The sequence below is a fragment of the Armigeres subalbatus genome, chromosome 3, assembly GCF_024139115.2.
Source record: "Armigeres subalbatus isolate Guangzhou_Male chromosome 3, GZ_Asu_2, whole genome shotgun sequence".
NCBI classification, from domain to species: domain Eukaryota; kingdom Metazoa; phylum Arthropoda; class Insecta; order Diptera; family Culicidae; genus Armigeres; species Armigeres subalbatus.
The window spans coordinates 103,607,729-103,633,070 of NC_085141.1; the positions used below are offsets into that span (position 1 = coordinate 103,607,729).

General features: G+C 40.1%; 2 protein-coding genes across 2 annotated transcripts in view; both read left to right on the forward strand.

Annotated features, from left to right (window-relative positions):
- LOC134224766 (pyrokinin-1 receptor) overlaps positions 1–25,342 on the forward strand; it is a 680,810-nt gene that overhangs the window by 76,353 nt on the left and 579,115 nt on the right. The window lies entirely within an intron of this gene.
- LOC134220059 (thioester-containing protein 1 allele R1-like) lies at positions 81–24,623 on the forward strand. The gene is made up of 13 exons (XM_062699010.1): positions 81–214; positions 296–836; positions 12,339–12,687; positions 12,747–13,021; positions 13,078–13,172; positions 13,236–13,491; positions 13,551–13,769; positions 13,843–13,885; positions 13,942–14,343; positions 22,595–22,888; positions 22,952–24,207; positions 24,268–24,421; positions 24,481–24,623. The coding sequence occupies exons 1-13, from the start codon at positions 153–155 to the stop codon at positions 24,567–24,569; spliced, it is 4,035 nt and encodes a 1,344-aa protein (XP_062554994.1). The 5' UTR covers positions 81–152; the 3' UTR covers positions 24,570–24,623.

The window sequence follows — 25,342 nt, forward strand, 5'->3', positions numbered from 1 at the left end:
AAACTCTGTGATGTAACTTGCGCCCCTATTTCAGTGAATGTTTTACGTACAGCAGGAAATGAAAATAGCTGTGCTTCTTGAATCATTTTGGTTTTAAATCTTGCCATATACGGTCTACTTGATTTGGTTGTACGTTCAGGAAACCTGTTATCATGAAAACATTTATATTTCTTCTCATATGTGTGATAATTGAGATAAACTGTCAGGAATCAAGGTTGGTATGAGATATTTGGCCATTAAACTTATTGCGCGCCGCCCAAATTCGATTATATTTGTCCGGTTATCTACATTTCAGCGTGTTCATCATTGGATCAAAATACATCAGGCCCAAACAACCATTCATCGTGGCGCTCGCCAATCCGATCAACGCAAATGTGAAACTGAACCTTACTTTACAGTGTGATGATGAAAGTAATTTCTCGAAAAGTGCAATTGTACAACTGAATCGCCAATCGATGAAACGCCATCGCTTCGAAGTTCCGGATATAGCCAACAGTGATTGTTTGTTCTCTGCCGTTAATGATGGTGGCCGAATTATGGTGAACCATGCAGTCCAGTTGCTGTATCCGAAGATCTTTTTTTCTTTCTTCATTATAACGGACAAACCGATCTACAAGCCGGGCGACGAAATTCGCATCCAAGTTGTTGTTGTGGACATGGCATTAAGGCCGGCAAAAGACCTTAAACACATCTCGGTCAGTTTGACTGACTGCAATGGGCAATCTAAGAGACAGTGGAGAAACGCCAAGCTTGAAAATGGGATTTTCCGAAAGTCTTATTGGTTGACGGCGATGCCAGCACTGGGGATGTGGAACATCACGGTGAAAGATTATGGAGTAAGTAGGGCTTTGAAATTTGAGTTTCTTTATTCTTTTATGAACTGTCACAGTATAAAAATGTTACAGCATATATGATGTATGTATGTATGTATGAAGTTAGCCACCATCTTGGCTAGAGTCTTGCTCTGCATGCGGTTCCACTTGACAGTAAGGCCAAACTGCAATATCATTTTGAATTCAACATCTTGCTGTATGAAGGGCCAAAAATGGGGGTGGTGGACCTGTAAGCAGAGACTTTTACACGAACCCCACGGGCAAATGAGAATCTCCTTCCAGCAGAATGATCCAACAAAAAGAATAATGAAATGGTTTGGATGGGATGGTTTGTTTGGTGAAGGGCGTGTCAACTGGTTAACAGCTATTGGAGATAAAAGTAATAGACGCAAACCTTCCTTGACTCCGATTGGCTATCACTTCATTGATGTTACAGCATATATGATGTAACAAAACAGCTCCGTTCGATTCGTCTCATTTTTCCATCACTTTCGTCGTCGTTACTATAGAGCTTGTATTCAATATTGCGTACAAGAAAAAGTTGGATGTAAAATTAAAGGCTATTGAACGCGTGCAGGGTTTGCAGAAATCGCTCTCAATAGATAACGAACAACGATATAAGAGAGGCAAACTGTTCCGAATCATAACAAGCCATGATAACAAATTTATCAAACTTGTATACAAGTGCGAAAAAACAGAATCGGATGGGCAGCCCCCACAGGAAAATGGTGATTCTCGATGCTTGTCATAAGACGAGTTTGTACAATCCCATTGAATTCCACCACTTAATTGTATCTTAACAGATACGTATTTCGACCTCAACAGTAAGGCCGTCTTGACTTGACTCGTCTCGTACTTGACTCGACTTAAGTCAAGATACAATTAAGTCGTGGAATTCAATGGGATTGTATAAACTCGTCTTATGACAAGAGAAGACATTCCACTAAAAAGCTCAAAATAATTTTCTTAACGATTCTCGATGATAAGTGAGAGCAGAGCTTGAAATATTCATCTTCATGAAGCAACTTCAGTCCGAATTTTGACAAACATCGCATGAATATTCAAAACATAGAATGACATAGTCAGACGACTACTCCACGAACTCATTCATTCGACTGTCACTGAGTGTGTTTACTATGTGCAGAAAAAAACATAATTAGCATTGTTTATGTTGATGTTTACTGTTGAAAGTGCATCGCGGATGAAAATCGGGTTCACTCCTGTGTGATAAATCACTTTACTCATTTGAAACGTGTTCAGATTTCAGATAATTTATCAATTTGTAAAAAGTGCATAAATATTCAATGACTAATATTCAACTGAATATTGACTGTCCAGAGCCGACTATGAATGTGTCGGAAGTGAACTGACAAGTGAAGAAGAATGGACTTCACCAAAAAATTTCGATTATTTTACACTCTGAGTGAGAGACTTGTACTTTCTCTTTAGGATTCAATTCCCGAACGCGTGTAATATTCAAAATTTCTAACTGTGTATAGTTTGATAGAATTTTAATCGGCATTATTTATATGCTAATGAACAACGCTTGAAAAAGAATATTGCATTGTTACTTGTGTGGGTGTGGAAGAGCTCTTACATTCTAGTGTACAATGTGCCTAATATTTGCTACTCACTACAGCGTATTCGGCCCTCACCTCGAGTGCGATCGTAGCAGGCTCGTCCAGGTAGCAAGTCAATCTGTAATATTCGACAGCAAACCAGCGGACAGGTAAGACTCGTGGCATCTGGATAGGTGGTTCCTTTCCAGCTTATTTCCAAATTCTCACAATGGCGATCCTGCCATGAGCTGCGAAATTAAGGTCAAGGTCATGCACCAAAAGAAAAAAGCAATTTGAGCGTGTTATAGAAGCGGATCGTAAAGATCGCGCAATAGCAAAAGGTTTCGACTTTTTTTTTCATTGAGGGACTGACTGTTTATTTCGATAAAATTCACTTCCAACTGGCAGCAGCAGTGATAAGTGGAGACAATAACCTTTCGAGCACCTAGTTTACAGTGTTCATCGTTAAGAGGCAATATCAGAGTTTGTATCTGTTGTATTAAACCTGCTACTCTTTGTTTTGAAATTTTAATCATGTGCTCATAGAATGGTAGTTGGGAATCGATGAAATGTCCGAGAAAATAATTACGTCAGAAAGGAATTACGTCAATTTATGGAAAATTGGGGTGTTTTAGAAGAAAGTAGGATGATAAATGAAAAATATGGTGAAATGTTATCTCCTGAATTTGCACTGAATAAGCAAATACTGACTTTTCAAAAATCGAATTTTGAATCAACGCCAGATCTTGTATGCCACGTTTCAACTGGTACCTCTGTATAATAAACATATATTGTCAGATTTTCTATGATATGATGCACTGTTCGGCTTTTGTAATGTTCCCAAATGGGTACTTGCACAAAACTTCACGCGGCGAATGACTGTCGAAAGGTACGGCCGCGCCAACGATACACCGGAATGCTACTCACCCATAAGAATCAAGTAAACGGGGTGCAGAACGCGCGGCGGTACCTTTCCTGAAGGGTACGCCGCGTGCAATTTCGAGAAAATCAGGCAATATCCAGTCAAGTTCAAATGGTTAAAAAAATCCGCAATAATGCGCGAGTGGTTAGGCGGCGAAAAAAAATACGTATAAAGCTTGTCGAAGATAACCGCACTCAACAACCACCCGCGATGATATGCCAAACAAGACACATATCCATGTTATTGGCAGGCAAATAAAATTTTTCAGAAATGCTAGTATAATGTCAGTCGCAGAGCAGACCAAGTTCTAGTTGGAATGTAAAGCCATTGAAAAAGAATAAAAGGGCTACGATATTCGTTATATGTGGAAATGTGTTAATGCACAAAACTAATCACAATTTACACAAATAATTAATGAGATAATTCTATTGTATAATTATCAACGACGTACTGTACAACAGGAAGTTAAACTATGTACACAAACTGTAATCATACTATAGCAGAAAAGTGATGCAGCAAGCGGATGCAATAAGATGCAGACCGGCCTCTGAAATAGAAAACTTTCAAATCATTTTGAATAAGGTATACCAAAATTAGCTTAACCTTTGGGTACTGCTCCGTTGTAAGTATTACAACACCTTCGATAAAACACGCTTGTTTGTTCACAGCATGTGCGCCTTCACATAATTGAGGCAGGATCCGGAAAATCAATCTATATAAATAAAAATTAGTTTAGGCTGCCTTCCTGATGATTTAACTCACGAACTGGTTGACCGATTTGCCAAAATGTTCTCCCTAATCGATTTGTCTTGGTATCTGTAAGGTTTATGTGTACAAAAAAGCTGATTAATTTAACGAGGAAAGGTTGAAAATCAGTAGAATACAGCTTTGGGTCAATACTTGAGAAAAAAAAAACAATAGCACGGAAATTGATCTAAAGTGCGGTGCTGCAAATAGTTCATTTTAACATTTGCAACACCCGGGCAAAGCTGGGTTTCTTTCGCTAATATATCATATATATTCTCCGGATCTGTTGCCTTAAACTTCAGTTTTCATGGATTTCAGCATTAAATAAATGAAATAAATAACAGGTCTAACGTAAAACGAAATGAACAAGATGCACATGGATTTGGCGATTGGAGATACCGAAGTTTTGATAATTAATTACCAAACCATCTGTAATACAATTTATTTACAGTATTTTCGATGAAAATTTTGAAAGTTCGTCCGTTCTCACTGTCGTTTAATCAATGGGAAAATGGTAATAAAAGGAATATTACAAAATTATTTGTGATTATTTAAAACTAATCATCGAATTCTGTTAAAATTTATTTATTCATTGAACATCGTCTTCAAATTATGAATTGAACAGACTGATTGTTTAACTTAATCCTTTTTTTTTTACGTAAACTTCGTCTAAGGGGAAGACTCAGATACAGGGTGTAAAACCGAAATTTCCAAATTCGAGACCGTCACGAAATTAGGATAGATTTCAAACGCTAATAGCGTTCTTATCTTTCGATGGATTTTCGACATTTGCTTGTCAATCGATTCAGAAACTCTCCAGCAATTTGCCAATTCTATTGATATTATTGATTATCAACGTTAAACTATTGAAAATGTTGTTTCTTTCCAAACCGGGTGAAAAATTCAATTCCGTTCATAAATCCCCAACACGGACATCAGATTGCAGTAAGGTACTGGCCTTTTGCTCCACTGCTTCGTTTTCCTTGTGTATAAAAAGCCCCGTGTTTCGCGTGCGCGCGTCATTTTCATTCTGGATGTCACGGCGAGCGGATCAGAGCGATTAGCGGTCCCAGTGACAACGGCTGTCTCAGCGGTGTGGTGGTGCGGATGAAATTTTTTCGGTCGGTGGTGGTGGCGGTCGTGGAAGCAGCAGCACATCATTTTCATCCGTGTCCCATCTTCGGCGGATCTGGCAATCGACGGCGTTCGTTGGGCCGAATCATGCTGCACATAAGTGGCAATTAATCGGTTCTTTTCAGGACCATCATTATATTTGGGAGGAAGGTTAAGTTGAAATAATTTTCCTAAAGTGCAACCGTTAGGAACTGGAAAATTCTTCGGTGAAATTTTCTAGCGTAATTCGGAGTTGTATGATTTTAGTGATTGAGAATGTTGATATTAGACGAACTTTCTAAATAAAACAAAGCATAATTGTTTGGCATCGGTAGCGGAATCATAGCATTAGTGCCGGTCCGAGCATAGTCTGTCATCGGAAGATTGCTACAGCAATTTATTCACTAACGTGGCGTTTGCAACGATTTGGATGTTGTCGGCACAACATGAAATTTTCCCGCGAGACTAATTTTGTATTTTTCCTGTTGATTGAAAAAGAAATCGGTTCCGAGATGAACTTTATTCAAAGCGCAACGCTAACGTCGGTAGTTGAATCCCAAGCAAGTATCGGAAGGAGACCATGCAAAAAATTGATTCGCATTATGACTGAAAAAAATGTATGGCGAATTGTTGAGACTACTGTACCCTTTGATCAACCGCCGGTCGTCATTGTCCCTGAAAAATAAGCTTGCTGTCTACAAGTAAATCATTCTCCCTGGGATCGAATACGGCATGCCGGTCTGGGAGAGTTGCGCTAAAACCCACCACCTTAAACTTCAACGGGTACAAAACATATTCCTGAGGATGATCTTCAACACCCCTCCCAGGACAAGAACATCCGAGGTCCAACGTCTGACCGGGATAAAAACCTTACATGAACGCTTTGGTGAGTGTAAAGAAAAGTTTAGGGTCCGTTGCTTGCATTCGGATCAGGCTCCAATTAGGGCGCTAGTTCCAATCTAGGTTATCAAATTTTTATTGTGAATATTAGTGTAAATAGTTAGTTAGGTTATCAAATTTTAAAATTAACTAATGCCTCCTCAAGGTTAACATGAAAAAATTGAACACAAAACAATTACTCTAACAAAACAAACAAGAAAAAACAACAAATGAAGATGAAGGGCCAGGTGGCCAAACACTTAAACTGATACACTATTGTATGAACACAAAAAGAAAATGAAAATAAATTGAATTTAAGTGAAAGATCCACTGCTTCGTTTTCCCTGTGTATAAGAACCCCGTGTTTCGCGTGCGCGCGTCATTTTCATTCTGGATTTCATGTAAGGGATCGTGCACTTATTACGTAAGCAACTTTTCTGGGTTTTTCGACTCTCCCTCCCCCCATGTAAGATTTTTCCCATACAAATGAATTTTTATTTATATGGAGCGTAAGATATTGACCGACCCCCTCTCCCCCCATAAGTGCTTACGTAATATGTGTACGGCCCCTAAAGCGGACCAAGGCGTCCAGAAGCGGTCCTAGCGACAACGGCTGTGGTGGTGCGGATGAAAATTTTTCGTTCGATAGTGGTGGCGGTCGTGGCAACAGCAGTACATCTTTACATCCGTGTTACAAACAGCATTTTTGGTTCTGGCAATTAGCGGCGTGGGTAGAGCCGAATCATCAGATGGCTGTCGCGCAGTCCACACAGCAAAAAATATTTAAATTTCAACGACATGTAAACAGGCCCAGTCGTAAAAACACAGTGTTTGAATTTGTTATTTAATTGAAATTTCCATCGAAATCAATGCACATATTTTTCAATTGATGTATAAATACATCAATATGCATTTAATTCTCCATCAATTAAACTTTAACTTTACACGATCGCAGGCATTGAAAAAAATCAGATCATGAGCAAAAATCGGCTAAATTTATGCCAACTTGATGCTCTACTGCAGCCTAATCGCTGATGCTCTCTAGATCGTTGAAAATTGGCGTTCGTTGATTCAATGTTTGAAGATCTTCATCGCTCACCAATGGGAGACAACTGAGCGAGGCAAATCACTTGGTAACCTAACAATGAGGGTTGTTACCACACGTTGTTAGAAAAATCTTTTCAGGCATTAGGAAAATTAAATCCGCTATGAGAATGGAACTCTGATACACTGCACGGAAGGCTTTGATACTTTCTCTCCTCCATCCCAGCAACTTGAAAGCAGAGTGAATAAAGCAGAACATCTGATGAGTTTTGGTTTTACTCTAGTAGAGCAAGCGTAACACAAATGCTCCAGTCGTAGCTTCCCTGGATACCATACCAAGTTTGGCTTGGCGAACTCTGTTGATCGTTGTTTACGCAGCAACGATCGCTCATAATCGTTGTTTGGTATCCATCTGAGCAAGGCTGTTCACTCACTGGCATAGGATGCTATGATTGAATTAGATCAATGCTCGTCCGCTTCACTCACGCTTTCAATGCCTGCACGATCGTGTAAATTCCAACCCGTTTACTTTTAATGTGAAAACAATATGGAAGCAGAAGTCGTTATCGCATTGAGATCGAGAGTGTCTGAATTGTGTCTCGAAAACGGCTTATTTGTGAACAAATGTAATGTAAGCAACGCAGTAGCTACGTGAATGGTAAGAATAGTTTTGTTGAATATTATTTAATTTCTGACAAATATAATTTAATATTTATTTTGCTGCCTATTCGTTTGACCTTGCGGCTCTGAATTTCGATTTATGACCATTCCGCAGATGTGTTTTGAATAATTAGATATTCCTGCCTGAGTTTGTCGGGTCACTCAAAATCATATTGAACCAATTAATATATTTGATATAATTGTAAATATTTATGTTTTCATTGAAGCGTAAAATAAAGTAGTGAAAAATGAAACTTCATTCAATTTTAAGATTAATTGTATTTGGGAGTGGGCAGTGGGAGCGAACGTTGTCGTCCGTTGGATTTTACATTCATTTAATTTTAAATCCGCCCTTCAAGCCAAACGTGTAAAATTCAACGATCTCAATTGAATTTTAAAGTGATGTAAATTTAACATCAAACATAATTTTAGATGTATTTCGATGCTCCAAATATGTGCATCAAAATAAACGTAAATTTACACAAAAATTCAAACTGTGCAGTAGTTGTTGTTGGTGAGGCACATAATTGGGAATGAATCGGATCTTGTCAGAACCACCATTATGTTTGGGAGGAAGGTGAGTTGAAATAATTTGTCTTTAGTGCAAACGCTAGGAACTAGAAAATTCTTCAGTGAAATATTCTAGCGTGATTCTGAGCTCAATTATATGATGTTTGTCTAGTATTTAACTACTCTTCTTGCTGTGGATTTAATTTTGAACAATGATTCAGTGATTGACAAGTGATTGAGAAAGCTGATATAAGGCGAACTTTTTTCATAGAACAAAGCATAATTGTTTGGTATCGGTAGCGGAATCATAGCATTACTGCCGGTCCGAGCGCGCGTCAGAAGGAGAAGCTGCAAATATGTATTCGCATGGATGGAAATAAAACCTTAAGCAAGTAACAGGCTACCTACTAGAATTATAATCTTGATGGGAAATTTCACTTGACTGTTACTGCTATCCACGCGAATAATTATCGACAGCGTCTTTTTATAACGCGCGCTTGTGATTCTGCTACCGATGGAAAACAATCTGCCATCACCAAGCAATTAAGTTTTACTTTGAACAAAATTCATCTCGCCTCAAGTTGTGACTTAAGAGCTACTTTCTCTGATGGTAGCCAATCATTAGTACTTCAGACAAGAAAATTTAATCTGAGCGCGAACGACCGCATGAACCACACCATCGATGAGAATGAAATTTCCGGTAGCAGCTCCGCCGAAGCCGATGGTGGGACTACGATCTGCTTTTCGCGACATCTCGAACGAAATGGCTCGCGCGCGCGGAAGAGCTGATTTCTTGTAATCAATAAAGTTAAACCTGTAGTCACGCCCCTTTAGTAAGTGTGTGACGGGTACACAATATTTGCAGTCTTATCGGACAACCAAGAGGCGGGACTAATGGGCCATCTTTATTGATTATAAGAAAACTGCTCTCTCCCGCGCGCGTGGCATTTCATTTGAAATATCGCGGAGAGCGGTCCCAGCATCGGTAGAGATGTCGCAAATTAATCGATCACTTCGATTAATCGATTATTTGTTGTGATAATCGATTAATTTTTAAATCGATTACTTCCCAACGATTAATCGATTCAATAATCGACAAGAATCGAGAGTAATCGATTAATCGCGATTTTACGACAACTATTAGATTTCGATTACTTCAATTAATCGATTCATCGTTATGATAATCGATTAATTTTGATTCGATTACTACTCAACGATGAATCGATTCAATAATCGTCAAGAATCGAGAGATTAGTTACTAATCGATTAATCGAGATTTTACGACATCTCTAAGCATCGGCGGAGTTGCTGAGCAAATTTTATTCCAAATACATATGGTATATTGGAAAAATCGGTTCTTCTCATTCTATGCAAAGGAAGATTGAGGCGAGGCGAACTTTTTTCAAAGTGCAAATTAACCGCTTGGAGACGCCATAAAGTTGCCTGGCGTCCGTAGCAGAACCACAAGCGCGCGTCGGAGGGAGATGCTACAAATATGTATTCGCATGGATGGCTTCAGTGGCAGTCAAGTTTAATTCTTTCAAGATTCTTATTTGGTTTTGTTATTCCAGCCTATGGCGTGGGTCGTGTGGTCGTTAGTGATTCGAAATATGTATTATTGGGAATTAATCGATTCTTCTCATGGACACCATTTTAAACATAGGATGAATGAGGCGAGACGAATTTGTTCAAAGTACAACGTCGTAGCCGAATTACGTTGCCGTTCGTAGCAGAATAACGAGCGCGTATTGTAGAGAGCTGCTGCAAATATGTATTCTTGCACTGGCACTAGATTCTTCATTTCACCAAACGTAGTTTACGTCGGGCGGTCGTGTCTTGTACACAACCCTTAGAGTAGAGTGGGGCAAGAGTGCGCGTGGGGTAAGAGTACGTTTTCGATTTTTTGAAGTAATTAAAAAAGAAAAACTAGCAGCACTGCATCAGTTTGACAGGTATTCTGGCCAACTATTATCATGTGTAATTGTAAACGATTTGAATAAACAACAAGGGAGATATGGAGTTAGATAACTTTTTGGTAATTTTGATAAAAATAATTGGGTTTCCGCAACTAGTATTTCTTTACCATATATACGTTCAATCAGGTGAACATTATACCATTTCGATAACCTATTGTATAGAGTACTTTATGGTACAGAACACCAATCCGGTTGGTTTTCCAAGAAGTCAAAACCATTACTTGAATAATTTTTGGGACTGTGGGGTAAAAGTACGCAGGAACGGGTGGGGCAAGAGTACGCATATGAATCTTCAAGTTATGATGTCAAACCCGTATCTCCGGCCGAAATAAGAGTTCTTCCAAAGCGTAAAGATCCACAACTAAGAAAAAAGGGACAGAATTCGAAATTATCACAAGTTTTTAGGATAAGTTGAAGTAATTCGGTGTAAGAAAGGATTTAGCGAACAAAGCACTGAAGCGAAATAATGAAATTGTATTAGGACTTGTTGTACACGAAAACACAATTTCATCTAAATGATAATTTCATTTAATCAAAAGAAACATTCATAAACTACGCAACGTTTGGCTGGGAGGGGTTGCGAGATGTGTGGAGATCCATATAATTTTTAGAGGATTCATACAAACAGTGTAAGATAGAGGGGAGGGGTTATGAAATAGCCAAATTTTACGTTACGTGATTGGTGGACTTTCTTTAAGGAAAATGCCTTTGTATACGCCACACGAAACCTGATATATATTTTTACCTCTGTAGTTTTTTGTATATATAAAAAACAATGGTTTTTCGTATGAAAGTGCACATTTTTGGACCCCCTCCCCCTTTAAGAGTTACGTAATCTTTAAACATTCCCTAATGTATGCTCACCAAACATCAATTAAATGTTATTAACTCTTATTTGTGTTAATATATACTTAAAGCACATGATTGGATAAATGCGTACTCTTACCCCACCCGATGCGCACTTTTACCCCACCGGTGGGGTAAGAGTGCGTTTTTCACTTGTCTTGCAATAAGAATTCTATTAAAACGAATCTTAATAATTTCAATATGTTTTCCACGGGGCAACATAAAGCAAGAGTATATGAATCATCGACACTGATTTGATATGCAGAAGCTTGCTTCATAAGGGCCACATGATCGATTGAAAACTAAGTGCGTACTCTTGCCCCACTCTACTCTATGATTTTTTATCAAAAGATGGTATACCAATATATTGGAAATAGTTCTTCAAATCATCAAAGAGTTCTAAAACATCTTCGACGTCGAAAATCCACTGACTAAGGTCGCGTGGACTGCCGTTAAATTCTGGCAGATCCCTAATGATTTGTGGGATTTTGCCGCGGTCCTCGAAGGAGAATTTCCTATCAATCGTGAACCTTGGTGCGGGGTTAGGAGTGGGGTTTGGTACGGGATTAGGCGCGGGATTGATTCATTAAAAGGCGGAATTGGGGGAATTTGAGGATTTGGCACAATGAGACGTGCCGGTTGCAGTATGTTTTGGTTGGAATTTGGCATGATTTTCACTAATTTGTCGGAGTTTTCACTAATATGCTGAAATTTTCACTTGTTTGCCGAAATTTTCACTGTTTTGCCTAGATCACTGTGCAAAAATTCACTAAAAAAATAATAATCCAGTTTTGTATTTTGGTTTAATTTTTGATTGACAGCCTTATTTCATGGCACATAAGCAAACATTGTTTTTTCAGGAAAATTTCAGTAGTGAAGCAAGTTGTGCTGCTTGGAGCTTCTCCATTCAGCTCGATCCATAGCTGCACGTCGTAAACCACGCAGTCTACGGAGGAACCGCAAATGATCCACCTTGCTCGCTCTTTAATCCAATTATTTGTATTATTCAGCTACGAATACTTAGATCAACAATTATGTCTACTTTTTGGGTTACTAATTGTGTCATGGGGCAGTTCACATGATCGAATGTTGACATAAAGTTTATGTTTAATTTTTATTGCTGATTGCGTTTATAAAATATATGAAAATTGTCGGCTGTTCCGTGCAATTAGCATTTGGCTTTAGTCAGTAATCAACAATAGAATCTCGTAATCAGTTAAACCACTCACAAGCAACTATTTCTCTGTAGAACCTAGATGTCGTCAAGCATGAAAAAACGCTGGAAATTGAAGTTCGTGAGTACGTTTTGCCAAAGTTTGTCATCAAAGTTGCACCTTCCCGTACTTTGCTGATTTCTGAACAATCAATCAGCCTGGATGTCGCATCACACTATACTTTTGGAGGGCCAGTACGTGGACGAATTCGAGTAGAACTGTATGCAAATCAACAGTTTCCCAACAAAGCTAGTGATATCAAGGAAAATCAATTCGACAGTAGCTCCTCTTTTACGTTTGGGTTGAAGGATGAGCTGCTTCCAGAAGAAGACCAGGATTATGCTCTGGTGAAGGCCGTTATATCGTTGACAGAAACATTTTCCAGTAAGTTCATGACAAATTTTGTAGCATAACGAAACTTTAATTTGTATCGCCTCCACCAGATATGAAGGCGGTTGTAATCAAACAGATACCCGTATTTAAACATCCGTACAAAATCAAGCTTGTGAAGCCTGCAATGTATTACCGTCCCGGGGCAAAATATTTCTGTAAAGTGTCCGTCAAAGACCACAGCGGAATTCCGCTCGAGCCATGGGGCCAAAGCATAAAACTGAAAACAGATACGAGTGAGCAATACGAGGAAGCGCAGTTAAACAAGCAAGGAATCGCGTACTTCACTCTTCAGATGCCCGATGAACTATCGACAGTCTCGATATCGGTGAGTAATCTGAAGATCATAATTTGAATCAATTCGCAACTGATGTCTTTCCTTAGGCAGAATTTGACGACGTAGAGTATGATAATTTGGGATCCGTCGAAGGCGTAGAAGATGTAACAATTCAATATCTGCAAGTTAATACAAAGGATAGGTGCTTTTTAACTTCACAAAGCCAATGGGAGTGGTAGTTTCAATTTATTCCTCATGCTTCCAGGATCATTACTGGGAAGTCTGTTAATTTCAACGTTAACTCAAACGAGCGGTTCAACGAACTCTATTACTTTGTTGTATCACGTGGAAGCATTGTGTATGCTGGGCATAACAAGTTTAGCAAGAGGAGCAGCTTCACGATCAAGTTTAAGCTTTCGGCGGATATGGCCCCGCACGCGAAATTACTTGTCTACACGATGCCACATGGCCAGCTGATAATGGATTTCATTGAAATGGATTTTGAATCGTTCGAGAACGAGGTGAGGAATATATTCAACAGTGATCTATGAATGTCGATAAAATAGCTTTTTTCTTTTAGTTTGAGTTCATACTGGATGAACAGAATGGAGAGTACCGACCTAATCAGGATCTACACATTGATATTAAAGCGGCTTCCGATTCGTACATCGCCTTTCAGGCAATTGATCAAGGGGCGCTCTTGCTGGGACACGACAAATTTGGCCTAACGCGGGACGAAGTGTTAGACGAATTGGAAAAGTACGTTAGTGAGGATAGTAATGACTTGGATATAATACATGTGGGTATCACTTTTGCACATTATTTGATTTTTTTTTTCATTCTTAAATCAATATTTCATGTTATTTATACAGTCGTACGGTCTGTTTTCGAGGATTGGTGAAGAAACTAACAAAGGTGAGTGAAACAAACCCAATATAAACGGCCGAGAATTTTAAGTTGACTGCTTGCAGTTGGATCGAGACGCAAGAGACGATCTATCCCACGAGCCGCAAGCAAAAGCATAGTGATTAGAACGAGTTTTCCGGAAGCATGGCTGTGGAAAAACTACACTATGGAAAAGAAACCAGAGCGAACTATATCGGCTGTGGTACCCGGTACTTTTACCTCGTGGTATGTTACCGGGTTTGCCCTCAGCCCTAGTCGAGGTTTAGGGTTGTTGAGTGCTCCGAAAAGACTTACGGTTGGCGATCGGTTCTACATTGTTGCAAATCTTCCGTACTCGATAAAACGAGGTGAGGTGTCGCTGGTACAGGTTACGATTTTCAACTTTATGGGCAATTCGCTAACGACTGACGTCACCTTATTTAACAAAAACGATGAAATCGACTTCGTAGATAATCCGGACAAGAAGGGTGAGTACTTCGCTTGTACATAACCATAATTGAACCTAGCATATGAAGTGTTACCAGATTCACAGATTTATCATCAGATCATCATCATCACCATCATCACCGGACCTCGGCTTTTCAGTATCCGATTGCATTTGAGACAGAGGCCCCACCCCTTCGGCGGTTCGTTTCAGGACCACCAGTTTATACAAGAGACGGTTGAACCGAGGCGATTTTTTTTAAAGTGCAAATCATAATCGCTAGGCGATGGCAGAAAGTTGCCGTTTGTAGCAGAATGAAAAGCACTTGTCTAGAGGAAACGCTGCAAACATTTATTCGCACAGGTGAGGCCCTCCTTAGCCTAGTGGTAAATCGCGTGGCTACAAAGCAAGACCATGCTGAGGGTGGCTGGGTTCGATTCCCGGTGCCGGTCTAGGCAATTTTCCGATTGGAAATTGTCTCGATTTCCCTGGGCATAAAAGTATCATCGTGTTAGCCTCATGATATACGAATGCAAAAATGGGGGAACATTGTTAATTTTTTTTTATTGTTTTGTAAATATTTCTCCCGTAAGTGAGGTCAAAGATTTTTTCATATTTTAAAACTGCTACATGAAGAACGTATAAGGCTGTTCTGCCGTAATCTGATAAAGCCGTAATCGCCTTACTCGGATCACTGTTGGACTCTGACTGAGGGAGAACTATGCTTGGCTGCTTGCTCGTCACCAACAACAAGACAGCATAAACAGCATATAATATAGAGTGGTATACAACAGGGCTGTCTCGCCCCACACATCCCCCTTTCCGTCCGGCGTTTTCATTAGTCTCTTGCAATTATAAATTATTTTTGGTTTTCTCTTTTATTGTAAATGTATTATTGAGCTTATATTTAATTAAACACTCGGTGAAAATACCACTATAAAGATTAATTTGCCGAAGGTATCATTCAAAGGCCAAGGAAATCGAAAACCATTTTCTCCGGAATATTGTCTTATATTGAGGCAACGAACAGATATTTCCGGTTTGAAGAAGTTTCCTCCGACAGTTGTTCATTCACCTCATCCATATGCTCAATTTGGACGTTGGTCCTTCACGAGTATTGCCCTGGTCTTCAACCTGTAGAGGATTGTAGCTGGTTAATACGGTGGAAGCGTCTTATGGAGTACAATTTTGGCACGTCAATCACCAGCTGCTGAGCGAACCACATCAACTCAACACCACGACCTCCTACAAAATATTTCACTCTCTCATCTGTCACTTTCCCATCTAGGGCTTATGTTAATGGCTAAAGTATATGCCCCTTTATTCGGTTTATGTCATTTACCATACCCGTCTTAATAATCCCTACAGATGCGTCTCAGAATTCCATTGCTGGTATTGATTCCGTAGATCTGCAGTCAAACAAAGTACACGAACACAATAACCGCCCTAGTTTCAGCTCCGAACTTCTTCTGAAGCGAACTTTCTTTCGGAGTTTAACACAGCGCACCAGATTGTAGAAAAAACAGCTTTGCCAGTATTTTGCCGTGCAATAACACTAAATTACGAAGGAAAGGATGCTGTTGATTATCAATCGAATGAATTATGAAAACACAGTCTCAGCCCTATACCCTTTCGAGTCTCATTTCTCATGAAATCGTGAAATTGTTCAGGAGTTGTTTATAAACCGTCTTTTGTATAGTTTTTTACGTCTGAAAATGAAAACAATTTTAGAGAAGAGAAGAAGAAGAATTTTAGTAGATCTTGCATCGTAGGTATTTTAAACTTACAATTCTCATTTTTTATGTGCTAAAATATTACATTAAGATACACATTGTTCCTAAATTTACAGTGAGTCCAAAAAGTATTCGTCTAGCTGTGTGTTTTTTAGAAGATGTCAAAGATAGAATCTAGTAAGCTCAAAAATATAAAACTATCGATTGCATTTTGTAGCAAATTATTCAATTCATCTTTATTGTTAAAAATCAAACGGAAAAATAAAACAATAACAAAAACAAAGGTAACAAAACATAACAATTCATTAAATACGGGCTCAAAAATGTTTCGTTGGATTCCCCTGTGTATCTATGACGAGCTGTAGTTCTTGTGGCATGGAACTGACCAAATTAGCCGTAACGGGAGACGGAATATTCTTCCATTCTTCTTTCAACACTAATTTTAATTCGTTGTTGTTGGAAATATGACTTTCACGAATTTTGTCGTCAAGAACCATCCAATGGAGTGTGTCGCGACCGAACCATTGAAGCTACGATTAGCAGTGAGCGATGTAGCACGCTACTTGCTATCGGAGCTAAGTCTGCTACCTCCGACGGCGATTCGATGGCGGAGCAAAATGCGGTGCTATCCGCTTGCTCGCCATCGAAGCCGTCGGGAACCTCTGCTTCCTCCGGTGACATTTTTGACCAGCAGAGGGCGGTGCCACCCGCTTACTCACTGGCCTTATCATGTCACCGGGAATCGCTGCTACGTTGATCGAACCTACTCCTGTAGGTTCTGGTACCAGTTGGTGATGCCGGATGCCGGATGCCGCTGCGATGTGTCCTAACACATCCGCCAAAAATACTCAAAGTTGCTTAGTGCATTTATTCATATCTAAAGTTATATGACACATGTTCCGGTAGTGATGGATGGGTACGCTTATGTCCGATGTTTACACATTGTTGCCGTATTTCATTATCAAATTTCAAACCAAAGAATCGTAAGCGTTACGTTACGTTGCTTACTTTAAAGTTTATAGCCATGCATATCGAGCTTTTCAGGGAGTTACGCATATACACTGTATGTCACTTTTTCAAACCAGCTTGTTTTTTACCAAATTATTCATATGACTTGAATTTATATTATATGCTGTCAATTTATTCTACACACTCTCGGGCTAACACTACAGAGTGGAATTGGATTCATATCTGGGCTCTGAGGAAGCGTTTTGAGTTGATTGGGGTGTTATAGAATAGCTACAGCTTAGTATTTTGGGCTGTGTGCTTGAAGTAATTATCACCCCGTAAGATGTATGTTCCCTGTAAGCCTAATTTCTCAGCACTGGCGTTAAAATTTTCTTTCAAAATGCGGATGAACATTTTGTGATATATAATTCCTTCAATAATGCGAAATTTTCCCACACCGGTTGCGCTCAAGCACCTCAGAGACCATGACGGAGCCCCCACCATGCTTGACTGCTCAAAAGAGCTTCTGCGGCTGTATCTCAATATTCCTTTTCCGCCATACCATACTCCGGCATTTGATCCAAAAATGCTGTACTTGCTTTCGTCAGATAACATGACTTGATTCCGAAAGTCATCCTTCTTCCAGCGATATTTCTAGCTGAAATTGAGCTGTTTTTGATAATTTAATGGCTCACTTGAATTTTCTTCCGTGATACTTTCCCATTATACTCATACTTTTCAAGGGTATTTCTGTTCGTATTGGATCATATCTGAGCACTTCTTCTCTCCAACTCACTTGCCTATATGGGTGAACTCGTTTTTAAGGATTTTTTATTTTCCGCACAATAAATCGCTCATCGTTATCAGTTTACCATCGCTGACGACCACTGAAGCCTTCTTTCAAGAGGCTCGGAAGCCTCCTTTCAAGAGGCTCGGAAGCCTCCTTTCAAGAGGCTCGGAAGCCTCCTTTCAAGAGGCTCGGAAGTCTCCTTTCAAGAGGCTCAGAAGTCTCCTTTCAAGAGGCTCGGAAGCCTCCTTTCAAGAGGCTCGGAAGCCTCCTTTCAAGAGGCTCGGAAGCCTCCTTTCAAGAGGCTCGGAAGCCTCCTTTCAAGAGGCTCGGAAGCCTCCTTTCAAGAGGCTCGGAAGCCTCCTTTCAAGAGGCTCGGAAGCCTCCTTCAAGAGGCTGGAAGCCTCCTTTCAAGAGGCCTGGAAGCCTCCTTTCAAGAGGCCCAGAAGCCTCCTTTCAAGAGACTCGGAAGCCTTCTTTCAAGAGGCTCGGAAGCCTCCTTTCAAGAGGTTCGGAAGCCTCCTTTCAAGAGGCTCGGAAGCCTCCTTTCAAGAGGCTCAGACCTTTTTTCCAGAGGCTCGGAAGCCTCCTTTCAAGAGGCTCGGAAGCCTCCTTTCAAGAGGCTCAGACCTTTTTTCAAGAGGCTTGGAAGCCTCCTTTCAAGAGGCTCGGAAGCCTCCTCTCTAGAGGCTCGGAAGCCTCCTCTCACAAGGCCCGGAACCCCTCTTTCCAGAGGTTCAAGCCTTCTTTCAAGAGGCTCGGAAGCCTCCTTTCAAGAGGCTCAGAGCCTCCTTTCAAGAGGCTCAGGAAGCCTCCTTTCAAGAGGCTCAGAAGCCTCCTTTCAAGAGGCTCGGAAGCCTCCTTTCAAGAGGCTCAGAAGCCTCCTTTCAAGAGGCTCAGAAGCCTCCTTTCAAGAGGCCTGGAAGCCTCCTTTCAAGAGGCTCAGAAGCCTCCTTTCAAGAGGCTCAAAGCCTCCTTCAAAAGGCTCGGAAGCCTCCTTTCAAGAGGCTCAGAAGCCTACTTTCAAGAGGTTCGGAAGCCTACTTTCAAGAGGTCAGGAAGCCTCCTTTCAAGAGGCTCGGAAGCCTCCTTTCAAGAGGCTCGGAAGCCTCCTTTCAAGAGGCTCGGAAGCCTCCTTTCAAGAGGCTCGGAAGCCTCCTTTCAAGAGGCTCGAGAGCCTCCGTGCAAGAGGCTCAGAACCCTCCTTTCAACAGGCTCGTAAACCCCCTCTCAAGATGCTCGGAAGCCTCCTGTCAAGAGGCGCGGAAGCCTCCTTTCAAGATGCCCGGAAGCCTCCTTTCAAGAGGCTCAAGCCTCCTTTCAAGAGGCTCAGAAGCCTCCTTCAAGAGGCTCAAGCCTCCTTTCAAGAGGCTCGGAAGCCTCCTTTCAAGAGGCTCGGAAGCCTCCTTTCAAGAGGCTCGGAAGCCTCCTTTCAAGAGGCTCGGAAGCCTCCTTTCAAGAGGCTCGGAAGCCTCCTTTCAAGAGGCTCGGAAGCCTCCTTTCAAGAGGCTCGGAAGCTTATCTTCAAGAGGCTCGGAAACTTCCCTTTAAGAGGCTCGGAAACTTCCCTTTAAGAGGCTCGGAAACTTCCTATCAAAAGGTTTGTAATTCCTCTTTCAAGGAGCTTGAAAACCTCTTTCCAAGAGGTTCGGAAGCGTCCTACCAAGATGCCTGTTTTCAAGAAGCTCGGAGCTTGAAAGCCTCCTTTCAAGAGACTCAAAAGTATCTTTTCAAAATGCTCATGCCTTCTTTTAAGAGCATCTTAAGAGCATTTTAAGAGCAGAAACTGCTTTCCTTTCAAAATGCTCGAAGGCTCCGAAGTTCATTTTCAAGAGGCTCGAAAGCCTTCGCACGTCCTCAATGTCTTATAGGAAGCTTGATGAAACTAAATTTCTCTTTTTCTTTTTTTTTTTGCTAAAATTTCAGACAACTTTATGGAGAGCCATACTACCCAAAATCGTATATTTGTCCCATATGAATAGGAAATCCAACAAAGATGGAACTGATATCCAATCATAGACAGCATTTTTATACATCTTATAAGTCAATGAATGAAAAAGTTCGAAGAGGTACCTCTCAAGAAAATGGTTGAGAATCGCTGCCTTAGGATATTCCTCCACAAATTCTTCTGGATATTCTTCCAGTAATTCGTCCAGATATTCTTTCAGATATTTCTCTCGGAAATTCTCCCTACGTTCCTTCAGGAATTCCTCCTGATATTCTCCCTTGATTTCCGGATATTCTTCCAGAAATTCCTCCGGATATTCCTCCAAGAATTACTCCACATAGTCCTCCAGGAATTCCTCCGGATATTTCAAAAGGAATTCTTCAATATACATCCAGGAATTCCTCCGGATATTTTTCCAAGAATTCCTTCGAATATTCCTCCAGATATTCCATCGAATATTCCTCCAGGAACTTCTCCGAATATTCCACCAGGATTTCCTTCGTATATCCCTCCAGGAATTCATGGAGAAATTTCTTTAGGAAGTCTTCCTGGTATTCCTCCACGAGCTCCTCCGGATATTCCTCCGGATATTCCTCCAAGAACTCCTCCGCATATTTCTCTGTGAATTCTTCACGATATTTCTTTGAATATTTATTCAGGAATTCTTCCAGAAATTCTTCCATAATTCCTTCAAATATTCCTTCAGGATTTTCTACGCATATTCCACCAATTTCCTTCGTATATTCCCCCAGAAATTCATTCGGAATTTTTTTTAGGAAAACTTTCTGATATTCATTCAAATATTCCTTCGGATATTCTTCCAGGATTTCGTCCGAATCTTCACCCTATGGATATTCCTCCAAGAATTCCTCCGGATATTCCTCCAGACATTCCTCCTTGAGGAATATCCGGATGAATTCCTTGACGAATATCCAGAGGAATTCTTGGAGGAATGTCCAGAGAAATTCCTGAAGGAATATCCGGACGAATTTCTGGAGGAATGTCTGGACGAATTCCTGGAGGAATATCCGGATGAATTTCTGGTGGAATATCCGGAAGCTTTTCTGGATGAATATCCGCTTGAATTCCTAGAGGAATATTTGAAGCAACTCTTGGAGTAATATCTGGACAAATTCAATAAGGAATATCCAGAAGAATTCCTGGAGAAATACCTGGAGGAAAAAAAATCGTGGAGTAATTCCTGGAGGAATATCTCGACGAGTTCCTGTAGGAATTTCCGGAAGAATTACTGATGGAATATTCGGAATAATTCCTGGATGAATATTTGCTCGAATTTCTGGAGCAATACTTGAAGCAACTTCTGGAGGAATATCCGAAAGAATTGTTGGAGAAACATTTTATGGGTCTTATTTGTAGTATTTGTTTGTAATAGTCTTATTTGTCTTATTTGTTTTATTTTTATTGTTTGTCTCATTTTTCTTGTCTTATTTGTCTTGTCCCTTTCCTTTATTTGATTTCAATTTATGAACATATTTTGTGAATTCTTGTTTGCAAATGTGAATGCGATGTTTTCTAGTGTAACGCCACATACATTAATGATAACTCTCACCGCTCCTACATTGCCGTGCGCCACGAAAAAATAGGTTGTTTGCTGCTCTCCCTAAATGGTAATTTTTGGATGAAATTTGGAAAACTTGGTTGAAGTAAAAATACTCTACTTCAAAATTTTATGCGGTTGCATATGCTTTTTATTACATTCAAATGATCGTTGGAAAATTTCAAAACTTTTGTCAGTTGGGCTTTGCAAAATTAGGTTCCTTTATGCCTCAAATCATTTGACAGGTTTACTGTGAAGCAAAAATTTGAGTTGTACGATAGTTCAGTATTTAGAGCTTGATTCAAATTTGGAAAATAGTAGGATCACAACATTTTCTAGGAACATTCCTTGACAAGTTTCAAAAAGATTGACAGTAGGGATAAGCGACATTCCTTCCCAATTCCGAGTTACAGACATTTTAGTATGAAAACAGCGCTCTACCGCGAGAGAGAGAGAGCTTCCCTTAGACCTTAATTAAGTAATAATTACTTTACTTGTGTAATTGTTTTTGTTTGCAAGACTCTTCAATACCTCATTGTGCTAAAGATTATTGGGTGTTTACTTGAGCGTTTAATACGTCATCATAATTTGAAACTATTCTCTTCTTGCTCGGGTATGCAAGTATTTTGGTTGACTGGAAGAAATTTCCCATAAAAACTAAGGTTTTCTTTTACGTTTTTTGCCTTTCTCGTATTATAAGTATACGTAAAGGCTATATGATCACTCCAAAACCAAACTTTTGATAGAAGGCTCGGAGACCCATAGGGTTATATACCAATCGACTCAGCTCGACGAATTGAGGTGATGTCTGTTTGGATGTATGTATGTTTTTGCCTTTCTCGTATACTAAGTATACGGTAAAGGCTATATGATCGCTCCAAAAACAAACTTTTTATAGAAGGCCCGGAGACCCATAGTGTTATATACCGATCGACTCAGCTCGACGAATTGAGGTGATGTCTGTGTGTGTGTGTGTGTGTGTGTGTGTGTGTGTGTGTGTGTGTGTGTGTGTGTGTGTGTGTGTGTGTGTGTGTGTGTGTGTGTGTGTGGGTGTGTGTGTGCAAAATTTTGTAGACACACTTTTTGGAACTTAGCATTGGCCAAATTACTCGCAACAAGTTCCATTCGACTGAGAATCGTGTCTAATTGTTTGCTATTAAAAATTGGCCAGATTGGACTATGGGATCAGAAGTTATGGCCAAAATACTATTTCCTTTTCGGAAAACACGCTAAAAAACACTCACTCATATTTTTCATTTTTTTTTTCACTAGAATGGCACCAACACCGCTAGGTGGATTAATCAGGGTTTTTTATTTCAGAGAAATGGCGCAAGAAAGCAATATTTGTGCCCACACACCAGCCGAAATCAATTTCGTTCTTGATTAAAGCCAAGAAGCTTGGAAATATCGCCATCAAAATCGAGGCAGTCAACGAGCTAACCTCGGATGCGTTAGAGCACATGCTTCGCGTTACTCCGGAGAGTCGACTATACACAACAACGGTGGCTAATTTTATCAACCTTCCTTCCCACGGTTTCCAGACATTCGATGTAAACATTGGCATATCTAGGAATGCCGATCCTGGTTCCACTAAAATTGAAGTTTTCGTAGATCGTAAGTATAACAAGCACTGCGAAATTGTATTCCAACTAGAACTATTTTTTTTGTTTCTTCAAGCATATTTCCTGGCATCAACTGCGCTGAACTTGAATTCAATGTTTAAAATACCATCCGGCGGCGCAAATTTGAATCTACTAACATTCATTCCAAATGTTGTTGTGCTGGATTATCTGACGGAAACAGAGACGGAAGCTAAAGAAATTATGCAGAAGGCAAGGGACTATCTTTCCAGTGGCTACCAAAATCAGTTGAGCTACAAATATGCGGACGGAGGTTTCGGACAATGGAAACCTCAAAAAGGCAAATCTAGCCTGTTTCTAACAGCACTTATTGGAAGCAGTTTCATTACGGCATCCAAGCATATTACGATCAAAAACGAAGAAATAATCCGTACATTTTCCTGGATTTCCGGCAAGCAGAAGCCGGATGGATGCTTCAAAGAAGAAGAAGGCACTGAAATAGTTTACGCACCTATGCAAGACGGATCATCGTCCGTTGCTCTGACAGCGTTTATTGTGGCTGCTGTTAAGGAAAATAAAAATATCGCAAGTCAGTTCACTGTATTGTTAGAAAAGGGAGAAAAATGTGTGGCTGATAACTTTTACAAACTCACGAAAATCCACGACATAGCCTTGGCAACCTATGCACTGTCGTTGACAAACCATACAAATCGCGAAAACTTCCTAAATACACTTGTCACGGATTCTATCAGGGACGATACTGGGCGACATTGGGATGGTGAGATGAGCGTTGAAATAGCAGGATATGCGCTTCTGAGTTATCTGGCACAGGATCGTATGATCGATGCCATTCCCATCATGGAGTGGTTGAACAAGCAACGATATTCCTCAGGTGAATTTGAAGGTGTTCACAGTTCATTTGTTGCTCTCAAAGCGCTCGGAAAGATGGCTTCATATCTCACTGGTAGAAGTAATGAATACAGAGTGCACATAAAATATGGCGATCATATAGAAACATTTGATGTACCGAACTCTCATTCTTTAAGTTCGATATCTCATGAACTTCCTGATAATGTTCGCAAATGTAATCTCAGTTTTACGGGAATTGGTTTTGGTTTCGTTCAGCTGACCTATCAATACAACATGAACATCCAGCTGGCGGCACAAAGCTTCAATCTCGACGTGAACGTGCTGAACCCCGGTGACTACAATGTTCTGAATCTGAAGATTTGCATGAGCTATATACAGAAAGAATCCCATACAACATCTGGGGTAACTTTGGTTGAGGTGCATGTCCCGAGTGGGCTTGTGTTCAACGAAAATGCGGTAAAAGAGTCCACTTCAAGAATAAGGGTAAGCGTTTAGTGTAAGAGCATAAATTTTTGGTATTCAAACTGATTCTTACATCCGTAGAACATCGAAAGAGTGTTTGATAATACTGCGATATTTGTATACTACAATGCGTTGGATACCAGTCAGGTTTGCTTTGAAGCTACTGCACATCGGAAGTACAAGATTGCCTTGCACAGACCGTCATACGTTGTGGTTTACGACACCAATAATATGGGTAAAAATCTGCACTCCCTTCACTTCAACAGTATTTCATTGCCATTTCTGTAATTCCAGCAAGTTTCGCGATAAAGACCTACGAAGGCACCGTTGCACAATTATGCGAAATTTGTGACGTTGAAGATTGCAAATCAATGCGTTGCTAGGTTCCGACAAACTGTCAAATACAGTGAAAGCGAGCATTATTTAAAATAAATCGATTTTCAAAATCAAATTCTGTAGTTTTACTTTCCAATATTACGCGACCGAAGCAGTTGACCCTTGACCCGCAGACTTGATCCTATCGTGACAGGTTTGGCAAAAGATAAATTGGTGACTATTGTTAAATAAAGCACAATCTATAATTAGGGTAATGCGAGGTAATGTTACCCTAGGATGTAACGTCATTGTCATTGTAACATTGGCTCATCACGCAAATTAATTAATAATTCAGCAAAAAAAAACATCGGTTTGTAGAGTTTTGTTGTTTTGTAGATCATCGCTTCTTTTAAAAAAGTGTATCAAAAATTGTTTTTTTTTTTAAGTTCGTTTATTTGGTAGGCTCAGGCGTGTATAACACTTAACGGAGCCATTGTTCTTTGTGATATATGCAATCAATATCATTTTATTATACGGTTAGTAAGAGGGGGTAGAAGCCAGCGTACTCGTGGTGACTCGAGGTTAGTTTACAATGTTCAAGGATGGACGGGGCTTACGATTTGGGATCAGGAAATTTCAGCTTCTCATCCGGGCATTTGGCGTCAGGGACGATGTGGCGTGTCGTCGTGCTCGAGGAATGGTTCGGCTGGGAGCATCTTCCGGATGGCAAGAGCTATGGAGCTCTACGGAACAAAAAGGCAGAGACAGAACAAACAAACAAAAACTTTAAAGAAAGAAAAAAAAACAAAATTTTAGATTTTGATGTCAGAAGCACAAAGAA